The 19,490-nt window shown below is 49.1% G+C and overlaps 1 protein-coding gene across 2 annotated transcripts in view; it reads left to right on the plus strand.

Moving 5' to 3' along the window:
• The window catches only part of LOC116950762 (E3 ubiquitin-protein ligase NEDD4-like), a 126,190-nt gene that overhangs the window by 2,471 nt on the left and 104,229 nt on the right, over positions 1 to 19,490 (plus strand). For both annotated transcript variants that reach the window (XM_032968802.2, XM_076073108.1), the window contains exon 2: positions 14,242 to 14,315. In XM_032968802.2, the coding sequence (XP_032824693.1) occupies positions 14,242 to 14,315 (74 nt within the window). The remainder of the gene's footprint in view (positions 1 to 14,241; positions 14,316 to 19,490) is intronic.

The following is a 19,490-nucleotide window of genomic DNA, read 5'->3' on the forward strand; positions in this document are numbered from 1 at the left end:
TCGTGGTGCGTGTGATTGTGTGGGGTGTTTGTGGTGTGTATCTGTGAGAGTTGTGGATGGGTGGTCTATCAGTGGGGTGTATCCGTGGTGTATCTGTCGGGTGTGGATGGGTGGTAGAGCTGTTTGTTGGTATGCGTTTGCAGTGTGTGTGTGTGACAATATTGGGTATTATGTTTGCGCGTAGGGTACATGTGTGCGGTATATTTGGCATATTTGTATTGCATGTTTGTATATATTCCTGTGTGGTATGTGTGTGGTATGTTTGATAAAAAAAATATTTGGAGGAATGTATACACATACCACACGTACATCTCTGTGGTATATTAAGGTATATTTGTGTAGTGTATTTGTATTAATGTATATTTCTGTTGTATGTGTGTGGTAGTTAAGGGTGGTATACAGCATGCATGTGGTGTATTGCTATGGTATTTGCATCAAATTAGCATGATGTTCAGTTACAGTATTTGTCAATTTTATTGGATGACGCCTTTTGTCGCTCGTGGAGGTTATTTGACCATACTTCACCATGCTGGTCAGTGCAGGCTGGTGAAGGCCTTTCCGTTTTATTCACCACCCCACCCAATGTGACAAATCTCACCCTCGTGACCACAGCCACGGGGCCGTCCATAAATGACGTCACACACCTGGGGGGGGGGGTCAGACATTTGTGACGATGTGTGACGAGGGGGGGGGGTTTGAGAAATGTGACGTCACATCAAAATGCGCAACTTTAAATAAATATAGACAACACCTTCTTAAATATACTTTTTAATAAATGTTTTCTCCTACAACATCAGAGTGCAGCGCCACATTAAACACGCACTACAATGACAATAGTTTAAAGCGTTTTGAAGCATGTTTTATTTTCAAAATAGAAATATGGTTTGGGGGGGGGGCAGAGTTTTGTGACGTCATATTTAAGGGGGGGGGTCTGACTTTTTGTGACGCCGTGTGACGAGGGGGGGGGTCAAAAATCGTACAAAATCGCGTGACGTCATTTATGGACGGCCCCAAACGTGAATCTTCGAACGCGCTGGATACACGATTACAATTACTTGCAGTTCCGTGTGTGCGTGTGGTTGGCATTCAGGGGAGTGGCAGTGGCGAATATTTTTTTTACCGGTCTTCTGCCTCCCCTAAGGCGACTCAGCCTTAAATCGAGGTGCTTCGTGTAAACATCGCCCCGAGGGAGACACAGACGGCGAGGCGTGGGTGTTGACCGCCCGCACCCTCGTGTGCCATGCCGGCCTCCATAGGCGCTCGTTAACAGCACTTGCCCCAACAGTCTGTTAAAGGCTATACGGGGGGGGGGTGGTCTTTGTCTTTGGCTCGTGGTAACTGCTAATGGTTAGCGACCGGTAATGTCTAACTGGGCCATGGGAATCGGGGGGTGATGGTGGGGTGACTCACCGAACACACGCGCGCGCAGGAACCCCTATAGTTCACAACGTGAGAGCTCATTAGCGGTAATGAATGCGGCGGCACACACGGCAGCCAGCGGTGGTCGCGACACGCACGAGGGCGGCATGAAGACCGCTGCGCTGCTGCCACGTGACTCGTTGCCACTGCCACCACCACCACTTTTGCTTTTGACCAATGTCCATGTTCTTTTACACCAAGGCCGTAATTATAATATAAATTGGAGGGGGACGCATGTTTACACATCGCACCAGGTGCTCAAAATGCCCCCCCCCCCTCCCCAATATATTGCTATAAAAATATTTTTTACAAAAATAATTGCTATGCTTTGTAAATAAAAACAACAATTTGCTTAACCTTGGCCACAATATCTGGACTTGTCTTCATGCAACAATGCATAGATTTCTGTTTATATGATTGTGGTTATGGTTGTACTTTATGAATCCCTAATCTCTGCCATTACATACAATGAAACAAGAACAGGTAAAAAAGAAAAAAACAGAGCAATGTAATACAATACACTATTAGACATTATTGTAAAAAATTAATGAAAAGTCCATCCCATGTGTTAGTGAATTTTGTATTTTAGGCAGGAAATTTGTTTTCAAATTTAGATTTTTTTTCTACGGCCTTGTTTTACACATTAGTACCAGGGTCGTCAACCCTTATCTGTTTCATATTTCTGGGGCTGATAGTTTTGCCGTTTGCGCCGTGGTTAATCCGGAGGTGATCTGACCCAGCTGATTTGCGCTGCAGGGAATGTCATATTTAGCTCCGGTTTAACATTGATTTATCTTTGCACTGTGTTTCTGTTCCTCGTGAGATGCAGTGTTTATTTATTTATATATTTTTACGTTTGCCTTTTTGGTGAGCTAGGCCACTCTTGCATATAAGACTCATCGTGGGTCTCACCTGGTTAAAGAAAGTCAACTTATAACCAAAAGACAAAGATCTCCCGTATATCCTTAACAAACTGTTGGGGCAAGTGCTGTAAGTGAGTACCACTTATGAAGGCCGGCACGGCACACGAGTGGGTGGGTGGCCAACACCACGCCCGGCCGCCTTTGTCTCCCCGGCGGCGATGTTTACACGCCGCACCAGGTACTCATTTGAGTCGACCTAAGGAAGGCCCAGGGCCGGTTCAGATAGTCGTCACCGGTGTTGGCCATGAGCAGGAATCGAACTCGGGTCGCCGGGTGCGTAGCGCTAAACGCCACACCACCGCTCCCCACCACCGCGACCACCATCAACAACAACGAATTGCACTGTCGGGGTCAACGCGATGGTTTGGAGCGTCCTGCGGCATTCGATGGTGGGCGACGCAGGGCGGGATGGTTGTTGCCGACCAGCGTCCACGGTGAGAGTGCCGTGCCGGTAGAGATGTGGCCAAGCGATGGTGCGTGGTGGTTAACCGAACTGTGCTGTGAATCCGCCCAAACGGATCAGTGGCAAAGACAAACAACAGGACGTGCCAACAGTGGATTGATAAAAGGGGCTGTAGGTGTAAATATTCAAGGCACGGGGTGTGGAGGTGTTCACTCGTAGTTGCCACCTCTGAGCTGCAAAAAATCTTGGACATATGACGGCAACAATAATATCTCGCAGGAGTAGGACTGAAGGTGGGGAGAACTGCATGTGTAATAGTATGCAGCTGGGAAAACTGGGACTTTGGGAAGACTACAATTTCCCCGGGACATCAGCAGTCGCCTCAACAAATAGGACTATTCTGGGAAAGACCAGAGCAGGTGGCAACCCTGGTGGCCAGTGATATCTGACCAGCACCGCAAATTGACATACTCGTAATTTATTTAAAATGAAGCTGAATTACACTCGGTAGTGTTGGATATACTGGGGTATTTTTTTTTTAAATCACAGTCACTCAGCACAGGCCCAAAGACCCCAAAATGATAAGGGACCAGGAATGGAATAAACAAAACAGCACCATCAAAGTTGTAGAAGACGGGTTCATACGTTTCGTGAATTGGACAACATCACGAGAACATGGACAGAGAGACGAATGGAGGGAATTCCAGAGTGGAGCAGTACGAGGGAAGAGGCAGAAAGATAAGTGTTGTGACCTGCAGTGTGGTCAGTGGGTGAGTGAGTAAGTTTAACATGTAGGCTTTCGCGGCCAAAATCACTTACGCGATCTAACCCAAAAAAATAATAATTCTGTATTATGGATGAGTGAGTTGGCAAGTGAGTCGGTGTGTTGTGACCTGCATTGTGGTGGTGGTTGAACACAGTGTGGACGGGATGAAACACGATTAGCTGCTGGTAGACCAAGTCCTCCATGTAGGTGGAGGAATCAATGAGTGAAGTTCACGGGAACAGTAACCACGGGAATCGGTGAACGATGGATCAACCGTCAACCTGACCGCTTTGTATGCATTGTCCGAATGAGATGATAATTTTGTCACCATAGATGTGACTGTAATATGTGAGCCCAGCATGAACGTATGATCATGTTGAATTAGCATTGGTGCTGGCGTCAGTAGATCCCCATGGCCAGCGAGACCCCATCCAGCAGTGTATTGACAAAACGGCGGTAGCTGTGCACATCATCAGAGATATCTGTCGGAGGGACACGGCTGGAAAACACAGCAGTGTGTGGGTATCTCGGGCAGTTGGACCTGGGTCAAAAACGATGGAATAAAGAGGTGGGAAAACATGGGTTTCAGTGCTTTTGGAAAAAAAACCGCAGCTTAATAATTATATTTTACTCTTTTGAGGATGGCAACAATATGGTTTCAGGAGCAGCTAATTGCCCATGTCAAAGTCTGATAGCCAGGAGAGAGTTCGTGTAGTTTTGCTATTTCTTGCTCTGTTGAAGGAGCACAGACTACAGTGGGTTTACTTGCATGGTCCACAGTTTCGGATTGCGTGGCTACAATTAGGCTGTGGCTTGACTTTTCCATCTCCTGGTGCGTCAGTTGAAGTAACGGGGCGAGGTTCGTGAATCCCCCAACCAGCCTCTGCTCACCGAGCAGTATAAACTTGTTCAACCTGAAAGAATAGAACAAAATTTCCCCGTGAGAGCTCAGTCTAGTGGAGGCCTCTTCCGTCAGTAGTGGCGTCAGCGAGCGTTTTCAGGGCTGCACCTATACCTTTTAATTGAGATGCGAGGGAAAGTTGACCGTTTGGTGACTTACGCCACCGTGCTGTTTGTACGATCTCATTGCGTAATTGGGCTGCTATAAATTTCCACGTGATTAACCATTCGTTGAGCTATCATTTGTGGCCACGTCGCTTCTGAAAAAGTGCTATGTAGCTAAATGGGCCTTACCTGGTAAAATAAGTTTAGTTTAATATACAGCGCCAATTGGTGCATTTGTTATTCAATTGCACTGGAAACTGAAAATAACTTCCTGATTTTTCAGAACCGGTCATCGTTTTATTAAAAAACGGTTACCGGTTTACCAGCGATGGTTTAACAACGCCCTATTTAGGCGTGAGCCGCATTGAAAGTGAATTCGATTAGCAAGGTTGGATACGTACGGTGCCAAAGAAGTTCTACATACACACAGAGCTGTGCTGTGCTGTGCAATGTCCATGGATATGGCTCCTAAGCTGGCTTGACTAATGCGGCCGGCATTGACCCAATTAGATCGCCGCTTTATTTTATTGTCGTTTCCACGATCTGCTTTCTGGTTGTACCGTGCTCTTTTTTTTCTTTCCCCGAGGCGTGATGCCCGAAGTTTCGCGTCACGTGCTGGGAGCTGAAGGATTCCGTTCCCGAAGAAGCCGCCAGCACGTGGAGCGAAACGTCGGGGGTGTCGTGCTGAAGGAGAAACAAAAGTGCGGTACAAGCCGGTCAAAAAAAAACCCATCCGGGGGGAAGCCACGAGACGCAAACGCGGACGCCATCGCGGTTCCGCGGTTCCTGCCGGCTTGTGAAGCGTGGGCGTTGCCGCCCATCTCCCGGAAACCGAATTAAATTTCAAGGAATGCACAAACACGTGCAAGAAAGAAAGCACTCGGACTTTGTGCATTATGCAACGAACGCCAGCGGTGCCCGTCAGAGAAGTGCATTGTGGGTCTCCAATGCGCTTGTGTTTTTTTCTGGTGCGGGGGCTTTTTGCGATTATATACCGATTTGAATTAACCCGGTTTAAACTGAAGCATGTTTTCGTATTCCTTCTTCTTCGTCTTCTTTGTACGGCCAATGTTGATGGAGAGCAACAGCTTTATATTGACATTGACGTGGTTGAGCCAGATGATTGCGTAAGGAGTAGCGGAGTGGCGCAGCATCGCTGTGACGACGCCTTCTCCTTCGTATTTGCGAATAGGGCATCCAGTCGTTACGCGTTCCGTGGTTGTGTGCTGGGTGGTGACTGTAGTCGCTTGTGCATCAAGTATCCGCACGTGGCGTGGTTCGTTCCGATGCGGTTTACGGTTGCCCATAATCTTTGCGGCAGATTGAAAGCCCAGGGACTGAAGAATTTAGCGTTCTCTGTCCCGCTCGATGGGTAACGGACACCCCCGCGCGTGTGCGGCCAGGGCCTGTCGTGTCAAGGGACATACCACGATGGATCTGAGCTAAAGTTATTTGTCAGAGCGGCTCCATCCTCAGTCGCCCACGCCGCACACCACAATACGTCGAGCCGGGCGCCATCGAGGGAAGCGGCCAAGTTCGAAAATACCCTCGGAATGAACGCAGCAGCCCCACGGTTGATTGATCTATTGAGCGTACACCACCAGCAGCAGCAGCTGCAGCAGCTGTGACGCTGGGTGACAGTGGTGGCATGCGGTTGGCATGGGCCCTGGGGAAAGGAAAGAAATGGGGGGGGCCATAGTCTGCCTTCCCCCCCCCACCCCACCCAGCTCTCTTGCTCTCCATAACCCAGCACCTGGGCAAGTCCTGGACATCTCTGAAAAAGAGCTTTATGTATCATCGGATTCCTCCAGTGTCAAATACAAATACAGATTCTGATTCCGATTCTGAATTGCAGGCTCCAGGGCGCATTGGGCAGAGCTGCGTGCGATTGATTTTGTCCGTGTGTCGCGCGGGAGTAGGCATTGCCTTTCGGGGTTAGGGGGTAAGGATTTAGGGTTGTGGAGGTTTAGGATTAGGGAATAGGATTGGGGCTGAGGGGGGCACGGGTTATGGTTTGAGCCGGCGAGCGAGCGTAGCGTGGCCTGCGCGAGAGCCCCTTTCATCGATGGGGCATGGCGGGCGGGAGAGCGTGTGATGGGTTATGTATTGTGCAGGTATATTTTATAAAAAAAAAAATCATGAATTAATAACGCGCGGGGGGTGATACCGGAGCTTGAATAATTTACCCCGCTCCGTTATGGCTATGGCGGTAATAGGCTGCGTGGAGGCGAAGCGGCCGTATCGATTCCCACGCGCCCGGCGCTTCTCCCGAACGATCCCGCTCCGCCGTGCGCGCTGCCCGGACGGCGCGGGCAACGTTTTCCTCCACGGTGCCGGACAGGAGGTTGGGCTCGTCGCAAAGCCCATCGATCGGTGCGGTAATGGGAACCGCTTCGAGAGCGTCGCTCGGTGCGGATCAACGCGACGCCTTTCATTCCCGCGGGTCCCTTTGCGTGCCGCCGTGGCGGTGAGTCGCGCTCGGGGTTCCGGCGGTCGCAAATTAATTCGCCAATCGATTCTACGCTTTGCTCCGTCAAGTACTTATTGCCTTGTTTGCACCATTGGGCTCGTGTGCATTGCCCGTCCCCACGTGTTTCGATTGTACCGTCTCGTACGGTTCTGTCTGTCTCGTCTGCACTCTCCCGTCTCGTTTGTACCATCTCTCGCGTGTCTGTTGGTCTCGCATGTTCTGCCAACGCCGTTTGTCTGCTCGGTTGTATTTGTCTACAGGCGCTCGAGCATGTTGTGCGAGTCGCACTTTAATGCACCGTTCCATGCGTGCAGGGATCAATTTCAATCGACGAGTGGACACGTCGTGTTAGCTGAAAGAAAGTTGACTCGGGTGACGAGGAGTTGTCTGTCATAGGAAGAGAGGAAACTCACGCCAACAGAAAGGTGATGAATATGGGGGGGGGGGGGGTGGCACGTGCCCCCCCAATGATCCGATCGCAATCCCTCATTTCGATCGGATCATTGGGGTTTATTAGTAATAAATCGCCATTTTGCGACCCCCACTGCCACTGTGTAGCATATTATTATGTTCCAGGGACTCTATGAGATGATATGACAATAGTCTGAGTCCATAATTGGCAATAAGTAACGGCAAAGCAGTTATAAGCGACTCACAGAATAGTGCACAGTTGCGTATGCAGCACACGACTTCCCTGAAGGCATCAACACCTTCAGCGAGCGCGATGACGATCACTAACAACGTGGTTCGAATTCGACACCTCGATCGATGGCTGCGTCATCGCCGCACACACGTCGAATGAAAACCAAGGGACGAGTCCTTACTTACTAACAACTCCTTACTAACAACTCCTTACTTACTAACAACTCCTTACTTACTAACAACTCCTTACTTACCAACGACTCCTTACTAACAAGTCCTTACTCACTAACAACTCCTTACTAACAACTCCTTACTTACTAACAACTCCTTACTTACTAACAACTCCTTACTTACTAACAACTCCTTACTCACTAACACCTCCTTACTTACTAACAACTCCTTACTTACTAACAACTCCTTACTTACTAACAACTCCTTACTAACAAGTCCGTGCTTACTAACAAGTCTTTACTTACTAACAACTCCTTACTCACTAACAACTCCTTACTTACTAACAACTCCTTTCTTACTAACAACTCCTTTCTTACTAACAACTCCTTACTTACTAACAACTCCTTACTTACTAACAGCTCCTTACTTACTAACAACTCCTTACTTACTAACTCCTTACTTACTAACAACTCCTTACTTACTAACAACTCCTTACTTACTAACAACTCCTTACTAACAAGTCCGTACTTACTAACAAGTCTTTACTTACTAACAACTCCTCTATCATTTTTCATTGCTGGAGGGGTTGCCCTCCCTACCTGAAAATCCTGGCTCCGCCATTGGGGAAAGAGGGTGGAGAGTGGCAGCGTAGCGGTTAGCACGCTGCGCTACGAACCCGACAACACAAATTCGATTCCCGCTCACGGCCACCAACAGTGACAGATTATCTGAACCGGTACCGGGCCTCCCCTAGGTCGACTCAGCCTTAAAAATAAGTACCCGGTGCGATGTGTAAACCCCTCGTGTGCCGTGCCGGCCTTCACAGGTGCTCGCTAACAGCACTTGCTCCAACAGTCTGTTAAGGCTTCATGGGGGATCTTTGTCTTTGAAGGACTCTGGAGTAGGTGTAGGGGCAATGGCCCAGGAAGGAGCGAGTGGAAGTCGCGCTCCACGTAAATGTCACGAATGAGAAGATGAATCGGATGCATCGTTACACGGCTAAAGATCCACCCTCATCTCTCCCTGCGTCTCGTCCGACTGCCGGTTCGAGCGCACCGCCAGCCACGCGGTTTTGATCTCAAACGACATTCCGCGCGTGGGCGGTGACGTGGCACGCTTGTTGCAGAGCTTCGCGGTCTGAATCCGCCAGGCCGCCCTGGTCAATACCGCGGGGTGCAATCAACCGTGAATACGACGCGCCGTCCGCTTCAGGGGGGGGGGACGTTAAAGATCCCCGAGACGCCACTCGAAGAAGATTGCGCCACGTCTGCCGGCGTCACGGTCTAAAAAAATGTGGCGAATTTTAAGACCTGCCCGCGCGTTATTTTCATCGGGTAAAACTCACGTGGCAAACATCGCCTCCTCCCGTTAAGACTACACTCGCCCGTGAAACACGAGGTACCAATGTTGAACTTCTTTCACGCCGTACGTAGCCAACCGTGCTAATCGGCTGGCTACGCACGGTGATAGCCCTGCGCTGTGAGAACGGCGCGAACGCCAACAGTATGGCGTTATTTTATTATTATTTCTGTTGTTTTTATTAAAAGGGGGCTTCCTCTGCTCCGTGACCCCGGCAAGAATGTTTCCGTCATTCCTCTTTGAGCCACCCCCCCCCCCCCCCCCCAGGGCCACGACGACATCACGGTGCCGGGTTCAAGCGAACCGCATGGTTCCGCCGTGGTGCTGAGGAGAGGGGGGGCCATGTTGCTGCCGCACGCGCGATGAACTACGACCCCCCCCTCCCCTCCACCGCAACTCGGCTTGACCCCCCCTACAGAGTGATGGGGATTCTCCACGCTAACCCCACCCCCTCCTGTGCTGCGTGCCTCCCCCCCCCCTCCATAATTAAATCTACTCGAGTGACCTTTCTGCTCAGATGGCCTTTTCCGTAAAATAAAATGAGGCCCGAGCAGGAGGGAGGACCGAGTGCTTTTTCAGCCGCCTTTCCGATGCGTAATTGGCAATACCGTTTGTATAATTAATCGCTGGACCACTTTACGTACGTGACGGAGGTCAGTTAGCGGCTGAGCATTTTCGGACGTTTCACTTCTTCACTCATGCGCCCACCTTACGTTTGCTTCCCGTTCGCCGCGGCGTTTGCTCGTGGAATTTCAGACATCCACCACAAGGCTACTCCCAAAGCCGTCCACTAGCTTGATCGCTTGCTCGCTCGCTCACTCATCCGCCCACCTCAACAAGAACTTTGCACAACAATGCTGAGGAACTCCCCACAGTACGAAAGAAGAAGTGTCTAAATTTTGATTTAAAGCTTTCGTGACTGCAGGGATTCATATTCTTGGTTCTTTCGGTAAAGTCACGTAGAAGGGAAACAATAAAATAATAAAAATATGAAACAATAAAATTCTCACGACGTTTCGACTGCAACGCAAGCAATTATCATCACTGCAACACAAGCAATCATCACCTGATGATGATTGCTTGTGTTTCAGTCGAAACGTCGTGAGAATTTTATTGTTTTATATTTTTATTATTTTATTGTTTCCCTTCTACGTGACTTTACCGAAAGAACTAAGAATAAGAAGTGTCCATTTAAGTCTCTGCGTGTCTATGCCAGTCTGTGGGTGTCTGCCAGTCTGTGGGTCGGTCTCTCTATGCGAGTCTATAGGAGTCTATGGGTGTCTGCGAGTCTGTGACTATGTGAGTCTACGGGTGTCTATGCGAGTCTATGAGTCGGTCTCTCTCTATACGAGTCTATTGGTGTCTCTGCGAGACTATGGGCGTCTATGTAAATCTGTAGGTTCTCTCCCACGTGAGTCTATGTCAAACCATGGGTCACATCGTAACGCCACTGCCCGCTTCGATCGTTCGCCGGCAGCATTGCAGGCGTTCCTCACTCCTGAAACCATTCCGCACCTCCGATTAGCACGTTTGGCTACGTACGGTGCAAAAGAAGTCCAACATGCGTGCGTACGTGCGTGATCAACGTACACGCGAATTGCCGATCAACCGCCCCACCGCACCCAACAAGATGACGAGCTTCACACAGCTGACAGCACCCCCTCCCCCACCAGGTCCATTAGCACACTGCATTGCCTCCGTTGGACACTTAATTTCTTGAGTGCATCGCAGAATGGGGGAGGGGGGGGTAGTCGCTGGGGGGGGGGGCGGGCGGTGTTTGGGGGGGGGCGCGCGTGGGCTGAGGCTGGGCTGGCGGGGGGGCGGCTGTGAGCATGACGGAGGGGTTGGGGCAGTCGCTGGGGGGGGGGGGGTGGTGTTTTTTTTTTTGGGGGGGGGGGGGCGCGTGGGATGAGGCTGGGCGAGTGGGGGGAGGCTGTGGACATAATGGGATGGTAATGCGCCTTGGCAGCTGCGTGGGGCCCTGTCGGTCGCTGCGAGCAGCGCTCACCGATGGCGATGTGACGCGCACGCGCCTCCGATCGTGGGGGGGGGGGGGGGGGTTCTTTTAGTGGAGCGGCCCCTCCTGCCAGCGGCCGTGATGCACGGTCGGCTCTTCCCGATCCTCTTTTTTTTTTTGGCTCGTCGCCGTTTCATTGAAGGAAGGCAGTGTTCAATCTTGATGTGAAGCTTTCGTGACTGCAGGAATTCATACTCTTTAGTTCTTTCGGTAAAGTCACGTAGGTAGAAAAAATAATAATAGATCACGACGTTTCGAATTTCGATCGCCACACAAACAACCGTCTTCAGGTCTTCAGGGCTTTATCGCTTGTGTGGCGATCGAAACGTCGTGATCTACGAAGGGTAAAAACGGTCCTCCCCCACTCAACTGAGCTGGCAGTCAGTCCCTCGTTTCTGTTAGCGAGTGGTGAAAATTTAAGCTCGTCTCGCTCGCTATCTCTCTCTCTCTCACGTAGTGTGAACGCTATTCGCTTGTCGAAAGGTGCTCCTCGTTTTATTGATCCCAGAGGGGATGATGGGCCGACTCAACCCCAGACCCGCGCCGAAGCTAACTGTGAGTCGGAGAGCTTGTGCCAAAAATTCTGACTTGGGTTGGGATTTAGTGGCTCGTGATTGCCTGTACATCACTGTACTTAGATTTCCTCCAGACCTAGCGACTGTTTGAATTCCCCCTCCCAGCATGAATTACAACGTTGCACGTCCGACTCGCAGGAAACTGTGCAATAGGCGGATACGTGAAAAGGTCAGCTGTGTGAACGTCTAGAGAAATTGACAGCCACACCACGCACAAGTACTGCTTTGGGTGTGGGTGATTCATTGGTCAGGGCGGATGTGCAGTGGTCAGATATGCTACGCGGTGGACTGTATGAGCTTTATACACAATTAGCTAATTGTAAAATGACGATACTTCACCACGCTGGGCAGTGTGGGTCGGTGAAGGCGGCGATAGCCATGGTAGCGTAGAAGTGCAGAAAAAATGGATTTTCTCGTTCGCAAGTTGGACATACATCGAGTGTTTATTGCATTTGTCAAACTGAACGTTTTAATTCACGGAGAAATAACATTCCAAATGAATGAATAATAAATTTTAATATAATTTTTTTGGGGTTCAATTACTGGTGCATCCTAAACCACATCTGCACAAACCATGGCAGATGCGGATACCTGATGCACAGATGGATCATTTCAATCTCTCCACTGTACGACTATGGTCATCCAGAACAGACCTCTAATGATGTAACGCCCGATCCACAAATACGAAGGAGACATCACGGCGAATTCACTCCGCTGCTCAGAACGCGCTTACCTGGGCTTGACCACCTGAATGTGAAATTGTCGTAGTTGCTCCACATCTACATCAGCCGTTCGACAACAAGAAGAAGAAGACTGATGGGGAATTCAGACCATCAATTCGCTACACTTGGGAACCCAGCTTAATCACGGGCGGCTGAAGCCAGACTTCAATCCCGAGATCTCAGCCGGTGCCGGCTCGGTGCCCTCTGACGTGGAAATTGTCCCCCAGCCACCCAGCCACCTCTCTGCTCCAGCAATTGCCGATGGGGAGATAAAAAAAACATGGCTTCTGCACCTCGAAAAATAAAAAAATGTGTCTCATTATGGTGGATGCTGCGAGAATTTCCAGGTCACAAATTTTAATAACCCTGATTTTATGAGTTTATATTTTAAAATGGGGGGGTGAAATTAAAAACCTGCTTCAAAGTGGATAAAAAAACTATCTCAAATGTCATCAGAAATGCCTCTGAAATTGTTATAAAAAAATTCGGAAACCATAAATATTCGAAATCTTTGCAGAGGGAAAAAAAATCTATCAAAGAGAGAAAGGGGAAAACGTTGGACATGGAGCCAGGGCTTTATTGGGGAAATTTTCAAATAGGCCGAATAGGGCCATGGATGATAGTAATGTCGGCATACCCTATAGCTTCTGCGTTGCGAGGAGAACAACACTCCATTTCGATCAACGAATCGATGGATCGCTACACGCCATAGATCCGCCACCCCAGCGAGCGGGTATCACAGGAGGAATGGCAGGAGTGTGCCCGCTAAACATATCATCGCGCACATTCTAGCAGGAAAACAATGAGTCTATGCACTGCGGACATTTAATTTTGTGCTTAAGTGTTGTATCAGCTGGCGCACTGCAGTGGTTTCGTACCGTACCAGTATGTGTGTGCGCGCGGGACAAACTTCAACACCGTGGTGAAATCTGGCGGTATGGCCTGCGATCGCCTGTTTTAGCGATCACTGTGAATTGATGAGGCTTCACTGGAAATAAAGCTTGATAACCCACGTGCGGATATTTGGTCACGCTTTCCAGTTCTGGTGGACAGAGCTTATTGTGCAATGGCTCTGTCCATTCATCTGTAACTGGGGGAGGTGCCCTGTAGCTTCCGTAAAGATGACTCAATGTGAACCAAATTCTAGTCTAGAGTTGAGTTGCTATTGGGAACTCACCCGATTTGAAAGCCGGCTAAAATTGACCAAAGGGGTTGTCCAAAACTTGGGAGAAATAACCGGAGTAAACAGAGCTATTTGCAAACACGCGCATTTTTTCTTGTGCTGACAGTTTCCACACCGCTAAATCTTTACATCATCCACGTGCAAAGCATGATTTTTTTCCCCCAACTTGTTTTAAAAAATGATTCGCGCCCCTCCGATTAGCACGGTTGGCTGCGTACGGTGTGAAAGAAGTTCAACATAGTACATACATACAACTTGTCAGTGAACTCAGCAAAACTTAAATCATTCACTCAAATACACCCTCCAAAGCTGCTCATTCTCAAGGCAATCCCTATGCATCCCGGACGTTGAACGTCTGTGGGTCGTCTTCTCTCGTACGGCGGTGCGTTGCAGGGGGATGAGCAATCGATTTTTGGAACGGCAACAAACGTTCGAAATTGACGTCTAGGTTCCTTATCCAGCCAGTTTCATGTATTATCTATCGCACATTTGTCGAGGACCACCACAAACTTCTGCCAGGTCGCGCGCCGTGCACCTCGCTGTGTCTGATCATTTTCTGCCGTTGTCTTTTCGTTTGCGGTCGCAGAACGAGTCGAGGATCCTGCGAGTGAAGGTGGTGTCTGGAGTCGACTTGGCTAAGAAAGACATTTTCGGTGCCAGGTGAGGTCGCGTGTCTGCCCCGCGGCGGCGAAACGACGCGTGCCAACGCGACGACGCTCGAGTGTCGTTGTGTCGCGCGCTGTCCCGCGCGATGCCCGACGTTTCGCTCCACGTGCTTGGGCCCTCTTCAGGAACTGAACTGAGCTCAATTCCGAAGGGTTACTACTAGCCGGAGACACATCGGGGAGCTACGCAGCACATCGGCGAAAAACGCACGCGGTAGCATTTCTCGGCAAACGTTTTCAGCGCGGTCCTGCGTCGGGAAGTTGGACCGTTGCCATGTCGCGAGTTTCTCGCATGTGGAAGGAAACCCCACAGTGGCCAGGGAAACCCGCAGCGTACGATGGAGCAACACTCAAAAAAAGCTACGCATCGATAGCTTCTCGAGGAACTGAATTCTAAATTTGAGCTGCTGGAAAAAGCTCCCAGCCACGTGGAGTGAAACAGAGGCGGGCCCGATACACTTCCCACGGGTTGGGCATTGCGACTTAACAGACACGCGACGCGACACGAAAGCCCATTGGCAAAAAACCCCACATGGCGAGTCTGTTGGCTCGACGTGTATAATCAGTGTATAATAATAATCATTAAATATTCAACTCTTTGTCAATGCGACACGTGATCTCCCACACACCAAAGATCCTTGTATAACCTTAACAGACTGTTGGAGCAAGTGCTGTTAGCGAACACCTATGAAGACTGGCACGGCACACGAATGGGGACGGTGGCCAGCACCGTGTCCGGCCACCTTTGTCTCCCTCGTGGAGACGTTTACACACCGCACCAGGTACTCGTATGAGGCTGAGTAGACCTAGGGGAGGCCCAGGACCGGTTCCGATAATCATCACCGGCGTCGGCTGTGAGCGGCAATCGAACTCCGGGCTTCGTAGCGCAGCGTAGCGCTAAACCACTGCGCTACCGCTCCCCACACACACCACGCGGCCGATAAATCCGCTGGACAACTCTGCCAGAGACTCGAGACAACAACAACAGCATCGCCCACGGCCCTCGGGCTTCACAGCTCTTCCAGTCTCGCGCAGCTCCACGTAGCAGGGCACTCTCTGCACGCCCGGCGAAGTGAGGAGGCGCTCTCTGCTCGACCGAATGCGAGTGGTGGGGCGGCCGTGCGGCGCCCCCCCCCCCCCCCCCCCCGGTGTTTTGACCGTCGGGGCCTCCTCGGATAGAAGGCCCGCCTGCTGGTGCTGGGGCACGAAGGGAACACGTTGTGGGGTGACGTGGGCCGAGCGGAAGAGCCGTTCGCCCGCTTGTTGCCCAGGGTTCACGGTTCGAGTCCGGCAGGCCGCCCTGGTTATTATTGACCGTAAAACGCTACGCGCCGTCTGCTTCACCGCGGACGTTAGAGATCCCCCGAGGTAATTCGAAATGGAAAGGGCATTTTGTGCCGGTGTCATGGTCCAATTTTGCCAAATTCAAAGAATTACATTGCAAAGAACTCAATTGGGATCGCACGCAGCAGCTTTTGGCTCGTCATCGAATAAAGACGGTCACTGCAACGCACGCCTTGAGATGCGATTCTGCCGTCGTCTTGAATGCTCTTCCTTCTGATATTAGGAAGCCACTGGAGCTACAGTGAGGGAAAAAAAGTATATGATCCCCTGTTGATTTTGTACGTTTGCCCACTGACAAAGAAATGATCATATCTGGTAGCCAATTACAAAAAAACGTCTGACCTCTGTGATTGCCAACAAGGTTTTTGCCACCATGTACTAAGTCATGCTTTGCAGAGGGGTCAAATACTTATTTCCCTCATTAAAATGCAAATAAATTTTAATGGTAGGTTTATTTGAACAGTGAGAGACAGAATAACAACAACAAAAAATCCAGAAAAACGCATGTCAAAAATGTTATAAATTGATTTGCATTTTAATGAGGGAAATAAGTATTTGACCCCTCTGGAAAACATGACTTAGTACTTGGTGGCAAAACCCTTGTTGGCAATCACAGAGGTCAGACGTTTTTTTGTAGTTGGCTACCAGATTTGCACACATCTCACGAGGGATTTTGTCCCACTCCTCTTTGCAGATCTTCTCCAAGACATTAAGGTTTCGAGGCTGACGTTTGGCAACTCGAACCTTCAGCTCCCTCCACATATTTTCTATGGGATTAAGGTCTGGAGACTGGCTAGACCACTTCAGGACCTTAATGTGCTTCTTCTTGAGCAACTCCTTTGTTGCCTTGGCCGTGTGTTTTGGGTCATTGTCATGCTGGAATACCCATCCACGACCCATTTTCAATGCCCTGGCTGATGGAAGGATGTTATCACCCAAGACTTGACGGTACATGGCCCCGTCCATCGTCCCTTTGATGCGGTGAAGTTGTCCTGTCCCCTTAGCAGAAAAACACCCCCAAAGCATAATGTTTCCACCTCCATGTTTGACGGTGGGGATGGTGTTCTTGGGGTCATAGGCAGCATTTCTCCTCCTCCAAACACGGCGAGTTGAGTTGATGCCAAAGAGCTCCATTTTGGTCTCATCTGACCACAACACTTTCACCCAGTTGTCCTCTGAATTATTAAGATGTTCATTGGCAAACTTCAGATGGGCATGTATATATGCTTTCTTGAGCAGGGGGACCTTGTGGGCACTGCAGGATTTCAGTCCTTCACAGCGTAGTGTGTTACTAATTGTTTTCTTGGTGACTATGGCCCCAGCTGCCTTGAGATCATTGACACGATCCTCCCGTGTAGTTCTGGGCTGATTCCTCACCGTTCTCATGATCATTGCAACTCCACGAGGTGAGATCTTGCATGGAGCCCCAGGCTGAGGGAGATTGACAGTTCTTTTTGTTTCTTCAATTTGCGAATAATCGCACCAACTGTTGTCACCTTCTCACCAAGCTGCTTGGCAATGGTCTTGTAGCCCATTCCAGCCTTGTGTAGGTCTACAATCTTGTCCCTGACATTCTTGGAGAGCTCTTTGTTCTTGGCCATGGTGGAGACTTTGGAATCTGATTGATTGATTGCTTCTGTGAACAGGTGTCTTTTATACAGGTAACACAATGAGGTTAGGAGCACTCCCTTTAAGAGTGTGCTCCTAATCTCAGCTCGTTACCTGTATAAAAGACACCTGGGAGCCAGAAATCTTTCTGATTGATAGGGGGTCAAATACTTATTTCCCTCATTAAAATGCAAATCAATTTATAACATTTTTGACATGCGTTTTTCTGGATTTTTGTTGTTGTTATTCTGTCTCTCACTGTTCAAATAAACCTACCATTAAAATTATAGACTGATCATTTCTTTGTCAGTGGGCAAACGTACAAAATCAGCAGGGGATCAAATATTTTTTTCCCTCACTGTATGCACTTTTAAATCTAGATTGAAAACTAATTTCATTCGAACATTTTTGCGTGTGTTGAGTTTCTAGTTCTTCCCACGCACCTCTGATTAGAACGGTTGGCTACGTACGGTGCGAAAGAAGTTCCACGTACATACATAGACTCACATAGTCACTCACCCACTAAAATAGTCACTCACCCACACACTCGCACATCCTACGATTAGCATGCTTGGATACGTACGGTGCGAAAGAAGTTCATCGTATGTATATACATAGACTCACATAGTCACTCACCCACACACTCGCCCATCCTACGATTAGCACGGTTGGCTACGTACGGTGTGAAAGAAGTTCAACGTACGTACGTACATGATCTCAGCATTGCCAGCTCAGTGCTCTGGCCCACTGGGCTACTGGGGACACCTTTGAAATGCGACAGACTCGGGCTACACACAAACACTTAGCCATTGGATCCTTCAGTAGGAAAAATCTGTTTACCCGACACGACGCTGTTTATTTTTGTAGAACGCGTGCCGATGAGCATGGGCGTGAGTTGGTTTTCACGAGTGAAATAAAACCAGTTTTGATTTAAAGCTTTCGTGACTGCAGTAATTCATATTCTTAGTTTTTTCGGTAAAGTCACGTTGAAGAGAAACAACAAAATAACAAAATAAATTTATGCAAACCGACACACCTGATGATGACCGTTTGAGTTATGGTCGAAACGTCGTGAGAATTTTTTATTGTTTTATATATATTTTGTTATTTTGTTGTTTCTCTTCAACGTGACTTTACCGAAAAAACTAAGAATATAAAAACCAGTTTTTTCAGAGGGGTTTCATTGGAATGTTTTTGACAGTTGAAAATTGGACTTGCGGTAAAAGATGACCCCAGGTTCACGGGGTGAAACCCTGCAGGTCCTGCATTTGTGCTTTGTTTTTCTGGGTCCACCATAAAACAACAACAACGAAAAAACACAAACCAGTTGGCTCCAAAGTGATAAAATGCAGAAACAACGCAAACCTTTCATACGTGACAGGGCGATCGCATGCTAACTCGTCTTCATCAGCCATGGTCAATCGACTGCTGGATGAAGGCATCGCCCAAAAGCCGCCGCCGCCACCTCTCACGATCCCACGATGCATCAATCCACCCAGCAGCTGCACACGATCAGATTGTATCGTCCTTCCATCTCCCTAGGGGACGCGGCCTCTCGGATGCCACGTTCCATTCCTTGGCTGACACTCCTTCACTCGTCTTGACCGCCCGCCATTATCCTTTCTAAACAATTTTTATTTTACCAGGTAGTTATTTTTCAGAAGCGACCTTGCCATCACAAATGATAGCTCAATGATGTTGGCTTATCGTGTGGAAATTTAAAGCAGCCAAATACTCTAAACGCGTGATGATGTTGGTTTTTAAATGTGGAGGGAAAAACCAAAGAACCCGCAAGCTGTAAATATACAGGATGCATCAGGGTAGGGATCGAACCCACAACCTCCTGTATACCAGGCGAGGTAGTTAACATCTCCTAGCCACCGTAGTGAGTTATCCACCCACGTTCACTTATTTTTCTGAACAATTTTAATGATCTGAAACCTGTGGAGGTAATACTTTAACTCACGAGATCCTCTTGCCGCCTCTTCAATGCAATTCCAGACACGATGATTGTCTTCTTGGTATTTTCAACGCACGCTGTGCTACTGTATTGAACACATTGGGCAGACCTCAGAAGCAATGGCCCGTGGCACCGCACTATGAACTTGACCACCTCCGTTTGATTCCTGCCCAAGTCTAACATCATTGGCGAGCGATATCCGTTTCGGGGTCTTGCCCTTGCACCTCGTCCCCCCACCCACCTACTCTGCCCCCCCCC

The sequence above is a fragment of the Petromyzon marinus genome, chromosome 40 (assembly GCF_048934315.1).
Source record: "Petromyzon marinus isolate PM22_M1 ecotype Great Lakes invasive population chromosome 40, UKy_Petmar_22M1.pri1.0, whole genome shotgun sequence".
NCBI lineage: Eukaryota > Metazoa > Chordata > Hyperoartia > Petromyzontiformes > Petromyzontidae > Petromyzon > Petromyzon marinus.